The sequence below is a fragment of the Muscardinus avellanarius genome (assembly GCF_963383645.1).
Source record: "Muscardinus avellanarius genome assembly, chromosome: 3".
Lineage (NCBI taxonomy): Eukaryota > Metazoa > Chordata > Mammalia > Rodentia > Gliridae > Muscardinus > Muscardinus avellanarius.
Window position 1 is genome coordinate 55109462 of NC_137788.1, and position 20852 is coordinate 55130313.

At 43.8% G+C, this 20852-nt stretch overlaps 1 protein-coding gene across 2 annotated transcripts in view; it reads left to right on the forward strand.

Moving 5' to 3' along the window:
• Positions 1 to 2299: 2299 nt before the first annotated feature.
• PGM1 (phosphoglucomutase 1) overlaps positions 2300 to 20852 on the forward strand; it is a gene marked incomplete at both ends in the record, with an annotated part of 73936 nt that continues 55383 nt past the window's right edge. The window contains one exon of one of the 2 annotated variants that reach the window (XM_080691966.1): positions 2300 to 2581. In XM_080691966.1, coding sequence (XP_080548092.1) covers positions 2300 to 2581 — 282 coding nt within the window. The remainder of the gene's footprint in view (positions 2582 to 20852) is intronic. The other variant, XM_080691967.1, reaches the window with a different exon arrangement.

Consider the following 20852-nt stretch of genomic DNA (forward strand, 5'->3'; position numbering starts at 1 on the left):
ACTGGCTTTTTTACATTAACATTCCTTTTAAGGTAAGCAAAGCTATTTACACTGATTTGCTTATAGATGATTTTACTGAATCATGATGATAAGAGTATATTGTCTGTTGCGGGCAATTGGGATGGTTACATGGCTGTGTATGATTGGACACTGGGTATATAACTGTTGTCTCTACTCTCTGACTTGTCTTTAACACTTGGAAGCAGAGTCTTCTCAGAACCTCCAGATAAGAGCCCTGCCTCGCTGAAGATAATTTCTTCTTGTTATATACCCTGAACATTGAACCCAGCCAAATCCATGCAGACTTCTGACCTATAGAATTCTGAGATAATAAATGGGTGTTTCCAACCACTGAGTTTGTGGTGCTTTGATACGGAGTAGTAGAAAAGTAATACAAAGGGATTACATACCTACAGACGAGGTTACCAGGAGGCAAAGATGATGGGACCACTTTCGGTCTGTCTGCCACTGAAGGCCAGCCAAGATCGGCAGAATCTTGCTCAGATCAGCTGAATGGCCCAGTTAACTTTAGCGTAGTGAGCAATAAGAAATGGTGGTTGTCATAAGCCAGTAAGTTTCAGACTGATTTGTTACGCAATGGAAGCTGTTTTGTCTTCTGAAGTGAGAGACGTATAGAGCCATTCCTCTTAAGTGAAAAGCCATCTAATGTCAAGCCATATACCTCTAAGTATTTCTAAGACTCAGTGATTCTATATCTTCCCTTCCCTCCCTCCCTCCTTTCCTTCCCCAGACATGCTCTACCACTGAGCTAGATCCCCCACCTTTTTATTTTGAGACAGGGTCTCCTTTGGTTGTTCAGGCTGGCCTGGAACTTGCAATCCTCACCTCCAGAGTAGCTGGTGTTACAGGCATATACCCCATCCCTGACCCTCAGCCATTTTTCTTTATTTTTTTGAGTCAGGACCTTGCTAAATTGCCAGGTTGGCCTAGAAAGTATAATCTTCTTGCCTCAGCCTCCAGAGTAGCTGGGATTACAGGTGTATACCACCATGCCCAGCGATATATTAATTTTGTGGAGTTAAGCAATCTTGATTATATACAGCATTCCATCCTCAATCCTCTCCCCTATAAAATGGGCTTGACTATACCACTTAATTCAATATTACACCATTCTATAAACTCTGAACTCTTAAGTAAATATTAGAAATCATTACCAGGGGTCCAAGATTCAGTTTTCATATATTGTTTGCCTCTGAAACTCATCTACAGTGATTATATTCACACACACTACATCTATGTAACAGATTTTATCAATATGTATCTCAACACTTGGTTTCTGACAGGCAGCGCTCCCATGGATCTGTCAGCCTCCCTGCTTGCTCAGGATATACCAGTGAACCATTCAAGAAACACGAACAAAACTGAATTCACTGGGAGATTTGCACTTAGTAGCTGGATCCCCTTTGTTCACCCCGTCATCCTCTGTGAATCCGTTCTGGCCGCCTCAGTCCTGGATCTCTTTACCGAATTTCTATTAAATAACGGATCTAGTTTCATGTCAATCATCCTCCCTCTCGCATTTCGGTTGTGAAACCGAAGGACAGACAGGCAGATCATGATAAGATCCCTGGGTTTGTGCTCGGACCCACTGAAGTTGGCTTCTTATAATTAATTGGCTGTGTGGCCCAGACACAGAATTCCTTTGAATTTGAGCTGCATAAGCATAAAATGGGGAAAAATAAATCTCGTACTTTAGTAAGGTTTAGAAACTTTACATCCAGTTAATTCTAATCCGCATACCCATTCTCACCAACAGGAGAGTGTGGCCTGTCATGAACACATGGAAAGCAGTAAGTCGAACTGCACCTTTGTGGTCGACTTTTTAAATTCTTTTAAAAAAATCGAACACCCTTACTTTAGGGGAGAGAGTAGAATTAGGCGTCACAAAACCTAGCTGAGATTGGCTTTTCTATCCTTCACGACAAATCTCCAGAAAGTTACAACCTGACACACTAGACGAACCGCAGGGAGGCTCCTCCCGCGCGCTTATTTTAGTCCCCAGCCGCCTGGCGTCCTCGCGCTCGGCCCAGGTCCCTACTCCAGGCCCTGCCCCTCCACCTAGGGGAGGGGTGGATTGGCTGGCGAGGGGGAGGGTGCATCGGGGGCTCCACCCACCTCTGGGAGGCCGGGCCTGGGGCAGAGGTGGGCCCGGGGGAGGGCGGGCCGTGGGGGGGCGGCCCGGCCCCTTTAAGGAGGAGGCGACGCCGCCCGGGCTCCCGGCTCCGAGCAGCTGCAGCGCCGCGGAGCAGAGCAGCGCCCGCCCGAGCCAGCGGCCACCATGGTGAAGATCGTGACGGTGAAGACCCAGGCGTACCCCGACCAGAAGCCGGGCACGAGCGGGCTGCGGAAGCGCGTGAAGGTGTTCCAGAGCAGCGCCCACTACGCGGAGAACTTCGTCCAGAGCATCGTCTCCACCGTGGAGCCCGCGCTGCGGCAGGAGGCCGCGCTGGTGGTGGGCGGGGACGGCCGCTTCTTCATGCGCGAGGCCATCCAGCTCATCGTGCAAATCGCCGCCGCCAACGGGGTAAGAGGCCCGCGGGCGGGTCTGCGCCGCGCGGCCGTGTCTACACCGGCCTTGACCTTGGGCGCCGTCGCTCCCGACGCCCCCGACCTTGGCGCGCACCTGACCGCGGGGTCGCCCGCCCGAGCCCGCAGAGCCCGCAGCCCCCGCCCGCTGCCGCAGGCTCCCCGGCCTCGCCTCCGCCCGGCGGGGCCTGGGCCTGGGCCTCCCAGGGGGCTGGAGCTGAATTTTCATTAAACAGAAACAACTCACCCGAGGGCGCCCTTGTGCAAGCAGGCCTGGCCGGCCAGGATATTAATGCAACTCCCGGCTCGCCCGGCCGAGGAACGTTAACTGACTTCATTGGGCAGGTCCACTCCGAGAGGTGAAACTTTAGAAGAGGTTTCCTGGCAAATCTGAGGAAAGAAATGTGATCTGGTAAAATCGCTAAGTTGGACCTGGTTATTCACTCCCTTTTGTAACATTTTTCTAAGGCGTTCTAAGGAGTGAGTTTTCTTTCTGTATTTAAAAAAAAGATTTGTCTTATTACCCAAGTCTCCTGGAACTGATTCCCTTTAGTATATATATATATATATATATATATATATATATATATATATATATATATATTTTTTTTTTTTTTTTTTTTTTCCGTGGTACTGGGGGTGGAACCCAGGGGCTTTCTACCTCCGGTCTACACTCCCAGAGCTATTTTATACTTTATTTGGAAACAGGGTGTCACTAAGTTGCTGAGAGCCTCACTAAGTAGCTGAGGCTGGCTTCGAACCTCCTGTCGCAACCTCCCAAGCGCGGGGATTACAAGTGTGCGCCACCACGCCCGGCTCCTTTAGTAATATCTTTATTAGTAGTACTTTGTCTTATTTTACTAACACGTTGTGAGCTCTTTTGCCAAGCACCATAAGAACTTCAGTTGCCTTGTCTCATCCTCCTGCAACGCTAAAAGGCAGATGCTCTCATAGGTAGCCTCTAGTCACCAGTGAGAATATAGACACTTAGGTTAAATATTTTAGGAGAACTGGTTTGGGGGCGTGGCTGATTGTTAGAGCACCTGCCTACTGTGCATGAGGCCCTGAATTCAAGAGCGGCTTCTGAGAATGAAGGAGCCCTTTAATCTAAAGATCCACTTTTCAGTCTCCAGAATCCACACTTAACCCATCTATACCTGCCAAGCCAGATCAAATGTGTCCTAAACACCAGCAGGGGAAGTTTGGATTGGTTTTCTTTATGTTCCTGGAGTTTCTTGGCAACCACAAATTTCCATACAATAGCTATAGTATCCCACCAGACCCCTCCATCTCTCTGTAACTGCCTGTGCTGATACACACTTCTTTCATTCCTTCCACAGATGTTGAGCCTATACCTTGTAGAGAAATGTGTGGACTATAATCATGATTGAAACATAAGACTTGTCCTTCAAAGCTTATAATATTAATATATATATATATATATATATATATATAGAGAGAGAGAGAGAGAGAGAGAGAGAGAGAAAGAGAGAGAGAGAGAGAGAGAGAGAGAGAGTGTGTGTGTGTGTGTGTGTGTTAGTTTTAGGGTCCAAATGGAAATCTATCCATTTGGGAATAGTGGGAGGTGGGAAGGAACGAATTCCTTTAAAACTGCAGAAATAGGTAGGCATGGTGGTGTACACCTGTGATCACAGTTTTTGGGAGTCCAAGGATTGCAGGTTCAAGACCAGTCTCTGCAATTTAGAGAGATTCTTAGCAACCTAGTGAGACCTTGTTTCAAAACAAAAACAAAATAGGACTGGGGGTGTAGAAAGCCTCTGGGTTCAATCTCTGGTGCCAATAAATAAATAAATAAATAAAATTAAAAATAAATAAAAATTAAAAAGGCTGGGGGGTGTAGCTCAGAGGGAGAAGGCCCCTGGGCTCAATCCCTAGTACTATTAAAAAAAAAAAAAATCAGTGTTGTTGCCCAAGTTACTAGTGATTCTGTGGTTGCTAAATCCATTTAGGCCTTCTTGTGACCTTTCTCCTGCAGTTGGCACAGCTGACTTTGCACTCCTTTAGTGTCTGACTCCCAGGCCTTGATCGCTCTCCTGATTCCATGCACGCAAGCTCCTTCAGGGATTGCGTGCCCTGCCTCTCCTAGCTGTTCCCTTGGTTTCTGTCCTTGGATTACTGCCCTTTGATTTTGCTCATTCTCTCTACCCACTAGGGATTATAAATGTGCAACTTCTTCCGAGTGATTCAGTTTAGACAGCATTTTCAGACAGCCCTTCCCTGACACCTTTTCCTCTCTGCTCGCCTGTGCCCAACAGCCCCTCTCTCACAGATAACGCAAGCAGACATTAATCAAATTCCACTTAAATGAACTCTTTATACCTCCCCACTGGAGAGCTGGCTTCTTTAAGATTGTCTGTGTTGTGCCTGTAAGTTGGCCCTTGGTATCCAGGCCCCCCTCTGGATACCCAAATCTAAAGACACTCAAGTCCCTTGTATGAAGTAGGGTAGTATTTGTGTATAACTTATGTATACTTTTAATCATCCCTAGATTACTTATAATTCTGAATACAAGGTAAATGCTATGTAAATAGTTGTATATTTTATTTTTCTCTGAGTATTTTCAGTCTGTTTGGTTGACTGCAAATGTGGAAGCCACAGGTACAGAAGGCCTACTGTATTTATACTACTTGGGACAATGTAACATTCAGTGCATTCTTGTTCAGTTGCTCTGAATTACAAATTACGTATGTATTTCAGCACTTAGAGCCAGTATATAGGTGGTAACCAATAAACTCATTCTCATCAAACATTTAATATGTGTTTGCTTTGTATCACACATTGTGCTTTGTGTACAAAATGTTCCTTTCCCCAGGAGAGACATGGTCTAGAAGGATAGCTAGGAATGAACAGGGTGTGTTGCTGGGACAGAGGCAAGAACAGAGACAGCTGTCCTTTGATGGGGAAGGTGAAATGAAGAGGCCTCTTAGAGGGGAGATGGTTGAATTGAGTCTTCTTTTTAAAATAATTTCATTGAGCCTAGTGTGGTGGCTCATGCTTGTAATCCCAGTACTTGGAAGACTGAGACAGGAGGATCACAGGTTCAAAGATAGCCTCAGCAACTTAGTGAGAGACCCATTTCCAAGTAAAAAATAAAATAGGTCTGGAAGTATAGCTCAGAGGTAGAATGCCCTGGGTTCCATCCCTAGTACCAAAAAATTTATTTTTTCCATTGGTACATTAAAATTATACATCATAAGGCCGGGCGTGGTGGCGCACGCTTGTAATCCCCGCGCTTGGGAGGCAGAGACAGGAAGATCACGCAGGTTCGAAGCCAGCCGCGCGCACTGGCTTAGGAGACCCTGTTTCCGAATAAAAATGTAAAAATAGGTCTGGTAGTGTAGCCTGGAGGTAGAAGGGCTTCCAGGAACCCCAGTACCACCAAAAAAAAAAAAAAAAATTATACATCATAGTGAGATCTAAAGTGATACAGTCATATATGCACACATAACTTGGTATGTTTCCCTCTGGATCACCCTCTACTCCTTTTCTGTACATACTAGAGAGATTGGTAGTGACACCATCATCTATGACATGATATTATTTTGACTATTTCATTTCTTAAGCTTTCTTTTTAGCTATCTCCCCCAGCCCCCTTCAACTACTATTCCACTGGTCTCTCTTTTATCTGAAGCCCCCCCCCCCGCCCTATTTTCTCTCTGGTTTCCACATATGAGAAAAGATATATGACCTTTGGCTTACTGAGACTGACTGATCACACTTGGCATAATATTCTCTAGTTCCGTCATTTTCTTAAAAATGGTATACTTTTGAGATTCTGTCTGACTCCGGTTAGTATGGTAATCAAGAACACAATAACAGATGCCGGTGAGGATGTGGGGAAATAGAAATGCTTATACACTATTGATGTGATTTAAATGAACACAACCACTGTGGAGATCAGTATGGAAGCTGATCAAGAGACTAGAGGGGGCAATCACCGTATGACCCAGTTACAACACTCCTCGGTATCTTTCCAACAAGGCAGAATACTACAGTGATGCATGCATATCTGTTTATAGCAGCACAATTCACAGTAACCAAATTATGGAGCCAATCCATGTGTCTGTCAACAGGTGAATGGATAAAGAAAATGTAATATAGACACACAGTGGAGTTGAATTGAGTCTTAAAGGATAAGTTGGAGTCAGTTGTACAGGGCAGGAGGTATGAATATGCATGGGGGAGTACTGTGAGTAGGAAGTGTGGGAGTCAGAGACTGTTCTCTCACAACTTATTTATTTAGTTATTGTGGTACTGGGGATGGAACACAGGGGCCTTCTGCCTCTGAGCTACACTCCTAGACTTGTATTTTATTTGGAAACAGGATCTCCGTTGCTGAGAGACTCATTAAGCTGCTGAGGCTGGCTTCGAATGTGTGAACCTCCTGTTTCAGCCTCCCAAGCACTGGGATTACAAGCATGTGCCACCATGTCTGCCTGGGCAATTTATTTAATTTCTGATTTTTGTAAAAGTTGGGAATGATACCCAGAGAAGCTGTTGTAAGAATTAAGTGGAATATATTTAAAAGTTTCAGGCTTGCCAGGGGTGGTATACTCATCTGTAATCCTTGTACTTTGGAGGTTGAGATAGGTGGATTGCAAGTTCAAGGCTAAGCATGTTGACTTACTGAGACCCTGTTTCAAAATAACAAATAAAAAATAGAGCTGGGGGTGTAGTTCAGATGTAGACTGTCCCTGGGTTCGATCCCTAGTATCCCCCACCCAAAGTACCTGGCAGCCCACTCCCACCTGGAAACTCCATGTGAGTTAGAACTCGCCGGTACAAGTGAGAGAAACTTAACCTGGATAGTCCAAGTGAGATAATAACGTATGGGGCCGTGTTGCTGAAAAGTGCAGGAGAAGCTCAGTGCAGCCTCCTTAAATCTTCCTGGTCTCTAAGAACAACTCTGGGGCTCAGTGACGAGTAGTAGGAATTGGGAGAGTTCAAGTGCACAAGTAAATGAACATGGGTATTTTGAAGGGTAATGTATCTCCATCCTAAGCAAAGTAAAATGAATGCTTTCAGAGTAAGTGGGATGTTCATCAATTCACAGGGCCTCTTTGTCATGGACCCCTTTTCCACTCATTTGTGAATTTGTGGACTGCTTTGGAATAGCTGTAAGTGAGTAAAACAAAGCACAAAGGATTCTCTTTTGGTGGTACTGGGGTTCCTGGAAGCCCTTCTACCTCTGGGCTACACTCCCAGACCTATTTTTTATACTTTTCTATTTAGAAACAGGGTCTCTTAAGCCAGCATGGCTGGCTTCGAACCTGCATGATCTTCCTGTCTCCGCCTCCCAAGCGCACCACCACGCCTGGCAGCACAAAGGATTCTAAAGGAAACAACAGATGATATTGAAATACAACTACTAAAATATTAAAAAAAACATCTGGGTGTGGTGGCTACATTAATCCCAGTACTTGGGAGGCTGAGACAGGAGGATTGCAGGTTAAGATGCTTTTTGAAAGTAAAAAGTGAAATAGGGCTAGAACTGTAGCTCCAAGGTAGAATGCTCCTTTGTTTAATTAAAAGTATGTTGTGGCAAGAGATGTTTGTGCTTCTTACATAGTAGGTCTCAAGGTCTAGTGGAACGCCTTGTACTACCCTGTGTCAAAGCAGTGATGAGTATAAATGATACCCTGATAAATGATATCTGTAGTCTCAATATTTTGAGCTAATTTTTAATGTGATATGAAAATATGTGTGATTTCTATTGATGACAAAATCTTAGGTAGTAATAACTGTAATAAATAGAAGTAATAGCAATAATGTGGCTTGCTTCCTATATTTATAATTGAAGAAATGCTAAATTTCAGTTAGAGATTAATAAAAACAAACAAAAAAGTTTTTGTGGCTTACATTTAGGGACCCCATTGAATTTTACCCATGGACCTGTTAGACGGCGAGGAGCATGTCGTCAAGCATCCGGAGTTCAGGACCCTGCACTCATCAAATGGCGCCCTTTAGCATGGGGTGCCACCTATACTAAATTGGACCTCATATGCCTGATCCAGTGATTTGGGGTCTTCTGTTCTCAGACCAGACTAGTGGGGCTTTGAGAACTTCACTTGAGAGCAGAGGAACTCTTAAGAGGAGGGCAAGAAAACACTGCTAGGAAGTCCGAACTCTGCTGTCTCCCATGTGGGATGAATCACTCTTTTCCAAACTTTCATGAGGCCGAGCTGCAAGCCCTGGTGAAGTATTATGCCTCTGACTGTAGTTCACGACATTTTCTTTTTTCTTTTTTTTTTTTTGTATGTTATTACTGTTGTTATTGTTGTTCTGGGGATTAAACTCAGGGGCATTCTACCTCTGAGCTAAAATCCCTAGCCATATTTTATGTTTTAATTTTGTAACCGAGTCTACTAAGTTTCTAAGGGCCTCACCAAATTGCTGAGACTGATCGACCTTGTAGCTGCGATCCTCCTGTCTCAGCCTCCCAAAACTTGGATTACAAGTGTGTACCACCAGGCCTGGCTTAGTTCCTTTCTGAGAAGGGAGGAAAAAAAAAAAAAGGCACTGGCAGAAGTCGAAAGGCTCTAGAACTCCAAGGTAGTTGTGTTAGGTGGAGGCAGGTAGCTACACTTAAAACCTGATGTTCTCGACATAGGAAACATCTTTGGGTCACCTTTTAATATGATGTGACTCCCATGTTAAAATAAATAGGTCTTTAATTATGATGAGCCTTTAAAATAACTATTCTCCCTTCATTTATACTTTCTGATTATGAACCAGCATTAAACCCAAGTGTGAATACATGGCATCTCCATATAAGAATATACAGTCCTTTGAGGGAGATAATATACAAAAAATACATACCCAAAGAGTGAAAACTGAAAAAGTGCTGAGATCAGAGAAGGGAAAGAACATTCTGGATTGGGGAAAGAAGAGACTGAGCTTGAGCTGGGTCCTAAAGAGTGGTCACAGGTGGGAGAAGCGATGTGGTTACCTTCAGGAGAGGGTAACAGCAAAGAAGGAAAGAAAGGGTGATGGGCAGGATTGTGTTTTAGAGTCAGGCACTTAATCACAAATAATGTTGTTGCATTAAATCTTTAAATCAGATTGTTCTTGGCTTCACTAATGCTGTTACTAAAAACATTTTTTCCTCTTAATCAAATCTAATGCCCATAGAACATTTAAAACTCAAAAAGAAAACCATCCTCCCTGTTCAAAATAAAGCTTTATTTTTTGGGGGGGAGGTAAACAATATTAGATAGGGATGTATTTGGTAAATACTTATTGAGTACCTACTGGGTGCTGTTCTTGGTACCAGGGACATAGCAGTGCAGAGAACAAGGTCCACGCTCCTGTAACTGTGGGGCTCTAGTTGAGGGAGACAGGTGAATATGTGTCAGATGAAGATGCATGTTCTGAAGAAAACAAAACTTGGTAGAGACAGAGAGTGTTTCAGGGCATGCTGCTCTTCTCGGTGTGGGGAAGCTTCTGGTAAACCTCACAGGAGCAGAGGCCTGGACAGAATGAAGCAGTGAGCCAGGTAGGTGGCCTGTGAGAAGGCTTCCTGGCAGAGGGAGGCTTCAGTATAAAGAGGACTCACATTTAACCACTTAATAGTGTAAAATTATGCCCCAAGTGTGATGTAATTTTTGGTTGTTTGAAGGGTTCAAATATGTTATGAAGGTTTATATATAGTGTATTGCAAGTAGTATTGTATTGTCAGTCTAAGGCTAAAATGAGACATAATCATCAATTGTCAAATAGTTAATAATTTTTCTCTCTTGAAATTATAGGAAAAACTTTTCATCTACCCTCTTATGTTAAGATATGGAGGATTTGCAAATCAAATTTATGAAAGACAGATTAGCAACAAAAAGACATCTATGGAGGCTCACAGGAAAATATGACTGGAGACAGCATTTGTGGCTTATATACCATCTTATTTGGGGAAGGGGAGGGTAAGAAGGACACTTGCTAGAAAGTGTGGATTTTAGGAGTAATAAATGGGCCCTTAAGAGAGTGGGTTTACTAGAAGCCTATTCTTAAATGCCTTCAGCTCAAAATAACCTTTGTACCACAGAGGTATAGGCTGGGACTCTTCAGATTTTAGAAGCGTTTTCAGGAGAATAATTTGAGTGACCTGGGCTGTGAGGTTTTGTTTTGTGTTTTAGGGTTGGAACCCAAGGCCTTGAGTATGCTGGCCAGGCAAGCACTCTATCATTTGGCCACATTCCCAGCCCCACACTACTTCTCTCTCCTTCTTTTCCTTTTTCTCCTTTCCTTCAGTACTGGAGATTGAACCCAGAGGTTTTCTACCTCTGAGCTACACCCTTAGCCCTATTTTATTTTTTATTTTTGAAGCAGAGTCTCACCAAATTGTGGAGGGCCTTGCTAAGTTGCTGCAGCTGTCCCTTGAACCTACAATCTTCCTGTCTCGGCCTCCCAAATCTTGGGATTCCCAGTATGCACCACTATATCCAGCTTCCAGCCTATACTTCTAAGACAGTGAAGCAAGAAAGTTTGAATCGATCTGTTCATTTCCCCCTCAATTCCCTTGAGGTCTCCATGGACATTTCTAGTCTTTCTGTTGACTCTGAAACTATGCTCACCGTTGGGGGTCCGCCTTTTAAAAATGGCTGCTGGAACTGGGTGTACTCAGTGTTATATTCTTGACTTCTGTCCATTTTCCTGCAAATGATGTAATCTTGTTCCATTGTGTGTTAGCCGGGTGTGGTGGCGCGCGCTTGTAATCCCAGCATTTGAGAGGCTGAGACAGGAGGATCACGGTTAGTGGACAGCCTCAGCTACTTAGTGAGGCCCTCTGCAATTCAGTGAGACCCTGTTTCAAAATGAAGAATAGGACTGGGGTTGTAGCTCGGAGGTAGAATGCACCTGGGTTCCATCCCCAGTACTGGAAAAAAAAAAAAATCCATTGTGTGTTTATCCCAAAGTTTTGTGATCCATTTGCCCACTAATGGATACCTAGGCTGATTTCATAATTTGGCTATTATAAATTGTGCTGCTATTAACAATGATATGCAAGTATGATTAAAATGATTTGATTTCATTCCTTTGGGAAGATGCCCAGGAGTGCTACCCCTGGATCATGTGGTAGCTCTGTTCCCAATCTTCTGAGAAACCTCCATAATGATTTCCAAAGCAATAGTAATAATATGCAGTCCCATCAAGAGTGTAATAGGGTTGCTATTCCCACTTCCTCACCAGAATTTATTATTACTTGTGTTCTTTTTTTTTTTTTTTTCACTATTGGGGATGGAACCTAGGGCATTCTACCTCTGAGCTACACTCCCAGCCCTATTTTTTATTCTTTATTTTGAAACAGGGTCTCACTGAGTTGCGAAGGGCCTCACTAAGTAGCTGAGGCTGTCCACGAACTGCGCTCCTCCTGTCTCCGCCTCCCGAATGCTGGGATTATAACCGTGTGCCACCAACACCTGGCTTATTATTTGTGTTCTTGATGATTGCTATCCTAACTTGGAGTGAGATGAAATCTCAGTGTAGCTTTGATTTGCATTTTCCTGATTGCTAAAATGATGAACATTTTTTTTTCTGTATGTTTTTCTTATGTGAAAGCTAGAGGGATATTCAGAAATAAGTGCAAGATCAGATAGATGAACAGAGACTCCAGGGGAGTGACTGGGGTGTTCAGGGAAGAGGAGGGAGAGGAAGTCATAAAGAATGCCTAGTAGAAATAATGCCATGAACATTTGCAAAATCGTCAATTTCAATCTCAAAGACTTGGCAGGGTGAGGGAGGGAGACCCCATGGGAAGGGTAACAAAAGTTGTAGGCATGTGATGTAAAAATTACAATGCACCCAATTTATTAAATAAAAGAAAAAAGACTCCTGAAGCTGGATGTGGTTGTCCATGCCTATAGTGCCAGTACTTGGGAGGCTGAGACAGCAGGGTTAGAGGTTCATGGACAGCCTCAGCAAAAAAGAAAAAGGCTGGGAATGTAGCTCAGAGGTAGAATGCCCCTGGGTTTAAGTTCTAGTAACTAACACACACACACACACACACACACACACACACACACACACACTGAAAGGCTGCTGAGTGTGTAAAGTTATTAAGGGCACAGGAAGGGCTTCATCTGGGTGGATCTAGAAGAGAAGACTTTTCTCATCTGGTGTCTTCTGGGAGGAAAAGAATCACAAAGGAGCAGCCCTACGGGGATGTTTAAAAATGATGAGAAGCAGCAGCTGGGTGTAGTGGTGCACCCTTGTATTTCCCACGCTTGGGAGGTGGAGACAGGAGGATCGCGCAGGTTTGAAGCCAGACACGCTGGCTTAAGAGACCCTGTTTCCAAATAAAAATATAAAATAGGTCTGGGCATGTAGCCTGGAGGTAGAAGGGTTTCCAGGAACCCCAGTACCACCACCAAAAAAAAAAATAAATAAATAAATGATGAGAAGAATGTACCTTTACCTCGGCTCATTCAAATAAGTATAATATGAGTAGGGTTTTTTTCTTTTTTTTTTTTTTTTTAAGGTCTGGGGATAGAACCCAGAGGCATTTGACCTCTGAGCTACACCTCCTGCCCTATTTTTATTTTTTATTTTGAAACAGGGTCTCACTAAGTTGTGGGGGGCCTCACTAAGTAGCTGAGGCTGTCTGTGAACCACCATCCTCTGGTCTCAGCTTCCCGAATGCTGGGATTACAAGTGTGCGCCACCATGCCCAGCTCCTGGGTAGGTTTTTGTGTGTGATTTTTTACTTTAACTATTGGAAGTCTTCCTTCCCATTGCTTCTCCCAGTCACCACCGAGCTAAGTCCCTGAGCTCGTAAAGACATGACCGTCCTGAGGCATATAGACAGTCCTGAATAAACAGAGAGGGTACTGACAATTAAATCATGCCGAAAAAACCTTTAACCATGACCCAGAAGCACCATGAACACTGTTTTTTTCATATTGGAAACATTTTCCTTTTCATGAGTGCTAGTTTGAATACAGTTTAAGTGTGTCTTCCAAGGGGTTCATGGCTTAGAAGCTTGGTTCCTAGTGTGGTGCTAGTAAGAGGTGGTGGGACCTTTAAAGAAGCAAAATTCAGCGGGAGGTTCTAGGACTGGCTGCTCCCAGGCTCTGGCTTCCCGACTTGTCATATGGTCTTTTGCTCTATTGTGCATTGCCATCAAGATACAATCTACCATGAGGTGGTTTGGTGGAGCAGGTGCTCTCCAGAGCCTGCGCCACTGCTATTTGGACCCTCAGCCTTCAAAACTGCGAGCTAAATAAACCTCTTTACTGTACCCAGTTTCAGGTATTTTGCTATTATAACAAAATGGATGAACACAATCAGTACCCAAAAGTGTTTTTAAAAGATGAAATGTGATCCATGAAATGTAGTTGACTGGTACAGCCTGCTAGTGGAGTTGGAACTAGATCTTTGGTCTTCTGATATTTCATCCAGTTGATCTTTTCCATAAATAATTATCTCAAAGCAAGTAGTTCTGGAGGTTATAATTACCCAGTTAAAAGTTTGAAGGAATTGGATTGGGGGATTAAGAGCTTTTAATGTTCAAATGAGTCCCATGAGTGTGCAAGAGGACCCCAAATGGAACGATTCTGGGAACTATTAATGTACTCCCTGTCGGGTTGCTATGACCATCAGTGCCTTACGCAGACTCTCCTCAAACTTAAGTTTGGTTTTTTTCTTTTAAGACTGTTGTTGCAGCCAGGCATGGTGGCGCACACTTGTAATCACAGCATTTGAGAGGCTGAGACAGGAGGATCGTGGTTTCCAGCCAGCCTCAGCTACATAGTGAGGAACTCCAAGACTCAATGAGACCTTGTTTCAAAATAAAGAATAAAAAAATAGGAGCCGGGTGTGGTGGCGCAGGCATGTAATCCCAGCATTCAGAAGGTTGAGACTGGAAGATCGTGGTTCGCAGACAGCTTCAGCTCCTTAATGAGGCCCTCTGCAACTTAATGAGACCCTGTTTCAAAATAAAGAATTAAAAAATAGGGCAGGGGGGTGTAGCTCAGAGGTTGAATGCCCCTGGGTTCCATCCCCAGACCTGCAAAAAAAAAAAAAAAAAAAAAATTAGGGCTGAGGTGTAGCTAGCTCAGAGGTAGAATGGCCCTACGTTCAGCAGGTGGTGGGGTGATGAGATGTTTTCCTGTAGACATATGCCACCTGGCTCACTCTGGCAACTAGTGGCATGATTTTGTTCTTGGGCACTTTGAGCATGATTGATTCAGCATGGGGTGTATTTTCCTCTCAGGGCACCAAGTAGTCGAGGCCTAGGGAAAGTAACCGAAGCCCTTCTGACCAAATAGTCGTCCCCTGCACTGTACTCCAGCAGGCTCATGAGCGTCTCTGTTACTCAGGAGTGAATTACAATGGCTCCTGTCTTGTGGGTGTCGAGTCAGCTTAGTCAGAATGGTACAGTGGTCATTTGGGGGCCAAACCAGTGTGAGCCTGGTAAGCACTTGTGGGAAGCTCAGAATGAGTTCATGAGTTTAACTGCTCTGTTTCCTGGTTAGAGCAGAGAACAAGCCAGGCCAGTCCTCACCTGCTTGGGACTTGGGGTTGAAAGGTTTGCATTTGAGTGTGGTGGGTCACAGACCTACAACTGCTGCAAGGTACGGCGCTGCTACCAGCTGAGTAAGGCAGGAGGTGCAGCTGATTCAGGCAGAGGGAGCAGGGTGACCACCAAACCTGGACCTGCAGAGGAGGAGGAGAAGAAGAGAATATTCCAGGCAGCAGCAGGGGTGAGGGCTCGGCATGTTGAAGAACTGCCCCCCTCCAACTTTATATCTTTAATTCATACTGCACAAGAAGCAAGTACGCTAAAACCTATTTATGTTTGACATTTTCCAGGATACTCCAGCAGGTGTTGCTTCATTTCCTTTTCTTTTCTTTCTTTCTTTCTTTCTTTCTTTCTTTCTTTCTTTCTTTCTTTCTTTCTTTCTTTCTTTCTTTCTTTCATTTTTTCCCCTTTTTTGCAGGTCTAGGGATGGAACCCAGGCACATTCTACCTCCAAACTACAACCTCCAGCCCTACTTTTTTTTTTTTTTTTTTTGTGGGTCTGGGGATGGAACCCAGGGGCATTTGACCTCCGAGCTACACCCCCTGCCCAATTTTTTATTCTTTATTTTGAAACAGGGTCTCACTGAGTTGCAGAGGGCCTAAGTAGCAGCTGAGGCTGTCCATGAACCATGATCCTCCGGTCTCAGCCTCCCAAATGCTGGGATTACAAGCGTGCGCCACCACGCCTGTCTCTATTTTTTATTCTTTATTTTGAAACAGGGTCTCACTGAGTTGCAAAGGGCCTCACTAAGTAGCTGAGGCTGTCCGCGAACCGCAATCCTCCCAAATGCTGGGATTACAAGCGTGCACCACCACGCCCAGCTGCTTCATTTCCTTTTGACAGCAAACTTTCTAGGTGCTCCAGGTCACAAAGTCAAGAAAAGAGACTGGGAGCTGCTCCCACTATTTCTAGATTTTGAGGGAGGGACGCAAAAACCTCAGTGCCATGTTCCAAATGCCAGCTCCCCCACCCCCACCCCCGTGAGTGGCTGAGAACACCCCCAATCTGGGGAAGGTTGAAAGCCGGAAGTAAACTCTTGGGGTGAGGAAGTTGCAGATCTTGTTGCTTGGGTCAAAGCTACTCTTCCATGACTGGACTGAATTAAAAACAGCATATGGAATCGCAGTATAAAAGATATGTGAAAAAAAATCCACATCAAGCCTAGCATGGTGGCACACACTTATAATCCTAGTACTTGGGAGGCTGAGACAAGAGGATCACAGATTCGTGGCCAACCTCAGCTACTTAGTGAGGCCTTCCGCAACTGTTTCAAAAGAAAAAATTAAAAAATAGGGCTTGTGGTGTAGCTCAGAGGTAGAATGCTCCTGGGTTCAATCCCCAGTTCCACAAAGAAAAAAGGAAACACATCAAGGCACAGCTGTTTTTCTACCTTTGATAGTCCCCATAAAAAAAATGAAAACTAAGCTGGTAGACTGTAATCCTAGGACCAGCTGGCCTCTTGGGGATTGATGGTGACAGATCACTGCCTACTATCCAGTTCATACTGGACAATTACATTTTACCATGGGATAGGTTTTAGAGCTAAGAGTGGAAGATGACACTTGGGTCAAAAGCATCCTTAAAGTCCCTTATACAAGTCAGGCGTGGTAGCTCACGCTTGTAATCCCCACGCTTGGGAGGCTGAGACAGGAGGATCATGCAGGTTCGAAGCCAGCCTACGCTGGCTTAAGAGATCCTGTTTCCAAATAAAATATAAAATAGGTCTGGGACTGTGACCTGGAGGTAGAAGGCCCCTGGGTTCCATCCCCAGTACCACCAAAAAAAAAAAAAAAAAGTCCCTTATACAGAGACCACAATGGAGAACATGTGTAACACAGTATGTAAGTCTGTAGATAGGAGAGTAACACAGAGCAGGGCGAGAGGCTCAGACTCTGAGAGGCGGTGGGACTGAGCGAGGGCCTGTGCTCACCGAGTGAAATGGAGACAGAGTTGCCCGAGCTGTTTAAGTTTCACTCTTTTCCTCTTCGTCTCCTTGTCAGTTACATATAATTAAATTTGTGCAAGAGAAATTACTTGCATGACGTGACTGCATTGCTGATCCCTAACGCTCCTCAGAGTTGCACACATGGGGACCATCTCCATTGTAATCCAAAACGCGTGACTTGGAGCTTGATGCTCTGTGGCTCTCTACCTGGCTTGTATTTGAAAATCTCTGTTAGATTCCCCATCAAAGCGTGGCCCTTGCTCTGTAACTCAAGTTTTTGGCTTCTCTGGAAGATGACACTCTGAAGTACTTGCCAAAGTGAATTGGATATTTGCCACATAGCCTATATTTTAAGCAAATAATTTGTACAATTATATACGTTGAATTTTTGTATCAGAAGACTCAAAATAACCATCAATTAAGTAAGATATGAGCTTTTTTTGGCATGGCATACAAACATTAATAATGCCACATATTTTAGGTTTTTTGGTACAGAGTTCTTTTCTTTTTTTCTTTTTCTTTTCTCACAGTACTGAGTTGAACCCAGGGCCTCACACATGTTAGACAAACCCTCTAGAGCTGAGCTATGCTTCAGCCTTCCTTTATTTATTTTTTTCTTATTTTATTTTGGGGCAGAGTCTCAGTTGCTGCCCAGGATGGCCTTAAACTTGCAAACCGTTTTCCTACCTGAGTAGCTGGGATTAGAATGGTACACCATCACTCTTGGATAACTTTCCGTATTAAAAGGTAAAATGTAGTTTTGGCACTGTAAATAGAGTTCCAAAATATGGTGCTTAAAAGCATGTAGTAATAGAACCCTGTCATAGATCAGGTATGGGCAGCCCAGGACTAGTGTATGGCTCTGTCATCCATCAAAGAATTTTTTTCTCTTCTCTTTTTTCTTTCCCTTCCCTTCCCTTCCCTTCCCCTTCCCCTTCCCTCCCCTCTCCTTCTTCCTCTAACTCCTTCCCCTTCTCTTGTCTTCGCCTTCTCTAGGGTGTTGCCCTTATCAGTGTGGTCCAAGCTAGCTGACCACCACCACATCTTCATTCTAGCCAACAGAAAGGGGGAGGAAAAAGGCAGGCACATCCTTCTCAGATGACACTTAAAATTTCATTCATGTTCCATTGGCCAAAACTTAGCTAAGTCCACATCGAGCAGCAAGAGGGGCTGGGAAATATCAATTTTATTCTGGGTATTGTATGTCCTATTAAACACTGGAGGTTTATCAACCTAAATGAAGAGGAAGATTGATTTTGTAGAACAAACCAACAGTTCACATTATTCCCAGTTATTTCTTCTCAATTTGGTGACAGTATATTCATGGAATTTTGCAGCCATCAACACAATCTAATTTTAGACTACTTCCATGACCCTAACAGATACCTCATATATTAGCAGTGATCTCGCTTGGTCTTCTAAACCCCTTCAGCTTTAAGCAACTATTAGTCTACATTAGGTATCTAAATTTGTGAAGGTGGATTTTACACAGACTGAATGTCCAGTTTTGGTTGCCAGGCAGAGGAAGTTACATTTAGCAAGTAAAGCCCCCAAAGCATGAGAAAAAAAAGGTAAAGGGTTTGTGTCAAGAGCAGTGAAATTATATGACTATATTACTCAGCTCATTATTATAACAGAGTACCTGAGATATTAATTTAAAAACCCAAAGGGTTTGTTTTGGTTCATGGTTTTAGAGGTTCCAGTCTACCCACTGCTTTTGAGTCTGTGCTAAGATGGCACATCATGGAAGTGGGTAGCACGAGGCAGAGCAAAACCACTTACATCACAAGCCAGGGGACAAAGAGAAAAAGAAAGGCTTGGGGCTCCACAATCCCTTCAAGGGCACACCCCCAATAACCTGAAGACCTCTCACAAGGCCCCACATCCCAGTGGTTTCATCACCTAGGGGACCCAGCCTTTAACACGTGGACCTTTGGGGGACATTTAGGATCCAAGCTATGGCAGTGTCATGCTTCTGTGTGCACTCTACCAAGCGGTGGCAATACGGAGTTGAAGCTGACCTTATTCTCCGGGAGCCTCCAATCGAATGGGAAGAGTGGCACATCGAACAACAGACAGTCACCACTGTGTATTCTAAGGGTTAATACTCGGGGCCAGGAGAGGAGGTGTGTACCTATGATCCCAGTACTTGGAAGGCTGAGACAGGAGGAATTCAGGTTTAAGGCCAGCCTCAGCAACTTATTAACATGATTTACATTATGACTTGAGACTATAATGTACCAATAAAAGCACATTATAAGACAATAGCAACAAAATATAAATATATATAATACATGTAAATATATACTATATATACAAATACATATATATACATATATATACATATATATACATATATATATATATATATATATATATATATATATATGTATTTGGTTAAGGGTATGGGTCAGAGGTAGAATACCTCTGGGCTCAATCCTCAGTAACACACACACACACACACACACACACACACACACACGAGTTAATATTCCAGGAAAAAGATGTCTATGGGAGCTCAGGACCAGCCTGGTATGGGAAGTGTGGATGTGGCAGAGGATAGTGCCACCAGGGAAGGCTTTCTGCAGGAGATGAGTCTGTTTTTCTCAGTACACTTCCTATCCAAAGTAGACCAGGATGTAAAAAAAAAAAAAAAAAAAAAAAAAAGCAGAAATTTCATCATGAGAATAGCTTCATCGTTTTTATGAGTATACACAATTAGATTTCTTTTCTTACAAACATGTTTGAACTTTCCTATCCCAATTAGTATTGTGCCCTGCCAAATGGCCAAATGGCCACTCTGGGAACTGTACTTTTACTCCATCAATGCGTCCAGCGCCGAGAGCATTTTGATTCTTCCGTGGGAATTATTTTTCAGCCAGTTGATTTATGGGTCACCTAGGAAAACCAGTCCCATTATTTTACAGTCATGCCTCATTTTTCACCTAAAACGCTATAACAAGATTTGATCACCCACTTTATCCATTAGATATGGCTCCAACCAATTTTTGCCTCTTTCCAAAGTTCAAGTCTATTCTCAGAGGAAGAAATCTGTTATGACTGAGGACTTTCAAAGAAAGTGCGGCCAACAGGAAAGAAAGGCAGGCCGCCCAAAAAGAGTTAGTGCGGTGTTAGCGTTGTTTGAATAAATTTGCTGCTTCCCAAGGTGGTGGTTTTGAAGGAGCTGCTAATTGAGACGAATCTACTCTGGCATAACTGTTTCAAGTGAGCCTCCATATGTTACACCATTTGAGCACACTGCCTTGTCGAGAGGACTGTAGACGGCTCATACCCAGGGAGACTCTGCTCTTCTCCTTTCCTACTGAAGTCTACTGCAGTGGCTGGGGATATGGCTCTTTCATTCTGTGGATGTTGAAGCTGCTTTGTGTAGGCATTTAGGAGCTATGCACAATGATAGGTCTGTTCCAACACACGCAGACAAAATACTGGGCCTTGACCTACGAAGAGAGTCAGCTTTAAGCCACAGAAATCAGAAACACAAGTGTTAAGCCAGTGCCCACCAGGACTCTGAGAGATGGTCTCATGATTCCAAAGATGCCAGAGGATGAAGCTGGGATGGCTTAACTGGATGGGAATGGGAAAAGGTCTTTTGATTTAATAATAAAATATTGTGTTATGGGGCCTCCATGGGGCCCCCAAGAATACATTCTGTGAAGCAAAAGTTGAAAGGGATATTTTAAATGAAGCAAAGGGGAAATAAATACATGTGGAAAACTCAGATGGACTCAGTAGTAAGATTGGCACCTGTCATGAAAACTAACATTCCCCTCTGGCTGGGCCACACCATCGGCTCCAAGCTCTTTGTG